Below are 1459 nucleotides of genomic sequence, written 5' to 3'. Positions count from 1 at the left end.
TTATATATATATATATATATATATATATATATATATATATATATATTTATAAACAACAGCAGCAACAAAAAGCTTATACTAGCAGCAGCAGCAGCTGCCGCTGGTGTGTATGTAACACACCACCAACAGCAGCAGCAACACCCCCCCGCAACAGCAACAAAAACAGCAGAAATAATAAAAAAAAAATTAAAATAAAATAAAAAAAAGAAAAATAATAACAAAAAGAATAAAAATAATTGTTAATAGAGGCAAAAAAAGAGAGAAGTCGGCAGCAGCAGCAGCAGCAGCAGCAGCAGCAGCAGCACTGCTGCTGCAGCCCCCTTCTTTTCGGGGGTAGTAGGAGCGATTCGTCTGCTGCTGCTGCTGCTGCTGCTGCTGCTGCTGCTGCTGCTGCTGCTGCTGCTGCATGCGTTTATAGGAGTTGATGAGTGTATTTACCTTTTTAAATTAATTTTATTTGTTTGTTTTTGTTTTCTGTTTGCTGTTTTTTCTTTCTCGGGGCCACAACAACTTCTCTGCTGCTGCAGCAATGTGTATGCACCCCACGTGCAGCAGCAGCTCGGTTTGTACTGTCTCCTTTCTGTCTCCTTTTTATTTTTTCTGTCTCTCTTTGTTTTTGTTGTTATCTTCTTCACAAACAACTTAGCACCTCTTACTGGAGGGGCCTGGTCGCCCCGCCCCTGCAGCAGCAGCTGCTGCACGTGCTGCTGCAGCTACTGCTGCTGCTGTTGCTGCTGCTGCTGCTGCTGCTGCTGCATCTGCTGCTGCCGTTTATGCCGAGCCCTTCTCTCCCCGCAACCCACGGGGACTTCAGCAGCGATGGCCTCCCCCCAGGTCGCGCAGCAGCAGGGGGGCCCCCACTGTACCCTCTCTGTTCAAGGGGGCCCCCGGCTTTGTGTGGGGCCCCACAGCAGGGGGCTTCATCGCGCCCCCTGGATCAGCAGCAGCAGCAGCAGCAGCACCTGCAGCAGCAGTTGCAGCAGCAGATGCAGCAGCAGCTACAGGCAACAGAGAAAGCCTGGAGAGGGGGTACCCAGCACCCAAAGCAGTCTGCGCTTGCGGGGGCCCTGGGGGCCCCCCCCTCGTCTCTGCCTCTGGGGGCCCCCAGCAGCAGCCCCGGTGCTGGGGGGGCCCCCGGGGCCCCTGAAGCTCGCGGGGGGCCCCCAGGGGCCCCAGGGGGCCCCCACTCTTCTTTTAAGATAGAGTTCAAGCAGCAGGTCCCCCCCAAGCCCCCTTGCGCGATGGCCCTGAGTACCTCCCGCCCGCAGCAGCAGCAGCAGCAACAGCAGCAGCAGCAGCAGCAGCAGCAGGGTCGGCAGCAGAGGGGGGGGGGCCCCAGGGCCCCCCGATGCTCTCATTTTATGTCTGCTGCTGCTGCTGCTGCTGCAGCAGCAGCCACCGCCAAGCCCTGCGGCCCCCTCAGCCGCAAGCACTGCCACAGCGCGCCGCGCTCAGCTCG

General features: G+C 56.1%; 1 protein-coding gene across 1 annotated transcript in view; it reads left to right on the top strand.

Moving 5' to 3' along the window:
- Window positions 1-773: 773 nt before the first annotated feature.
- Window positions 774-1459, top strand: part of EMH_0046060 (uncharacterized protein) — a gene marked incomplete at both ends in the record, with an annotated part of 3522 nt that continues 2836 nt past the window's right edge. Inside the window, one exon of the mRNA XM_013496128.1 lies at window positions 774-1459. This exon is cut by the window's right edge and continues 2500 nt beyond it. Coding sequence (XP_013351582.1) covers window positions 774-1459 — 686 coding nt within the window.

The sequence above is a fragment of the Eimeria mitis genome, genomic scaffold (genome assembly GCF_000499745.2).
Source record: "Eimeria mitis Houghton genomic scaffold, Emh_scaff1932, whole genome shotgun sequence".
Classification (NCBI taxonomy): domain Eukaryota; phylum Apicomplexa; class Conoidasida; order Eucoccidiorida; family Eimeriidae; genus Eimeria; species Eimeria mitis.
Note: the sequence above shows the minus strand (reverse complement) of the source record. Positions and strands in the feature narration are given on the sequence as shown.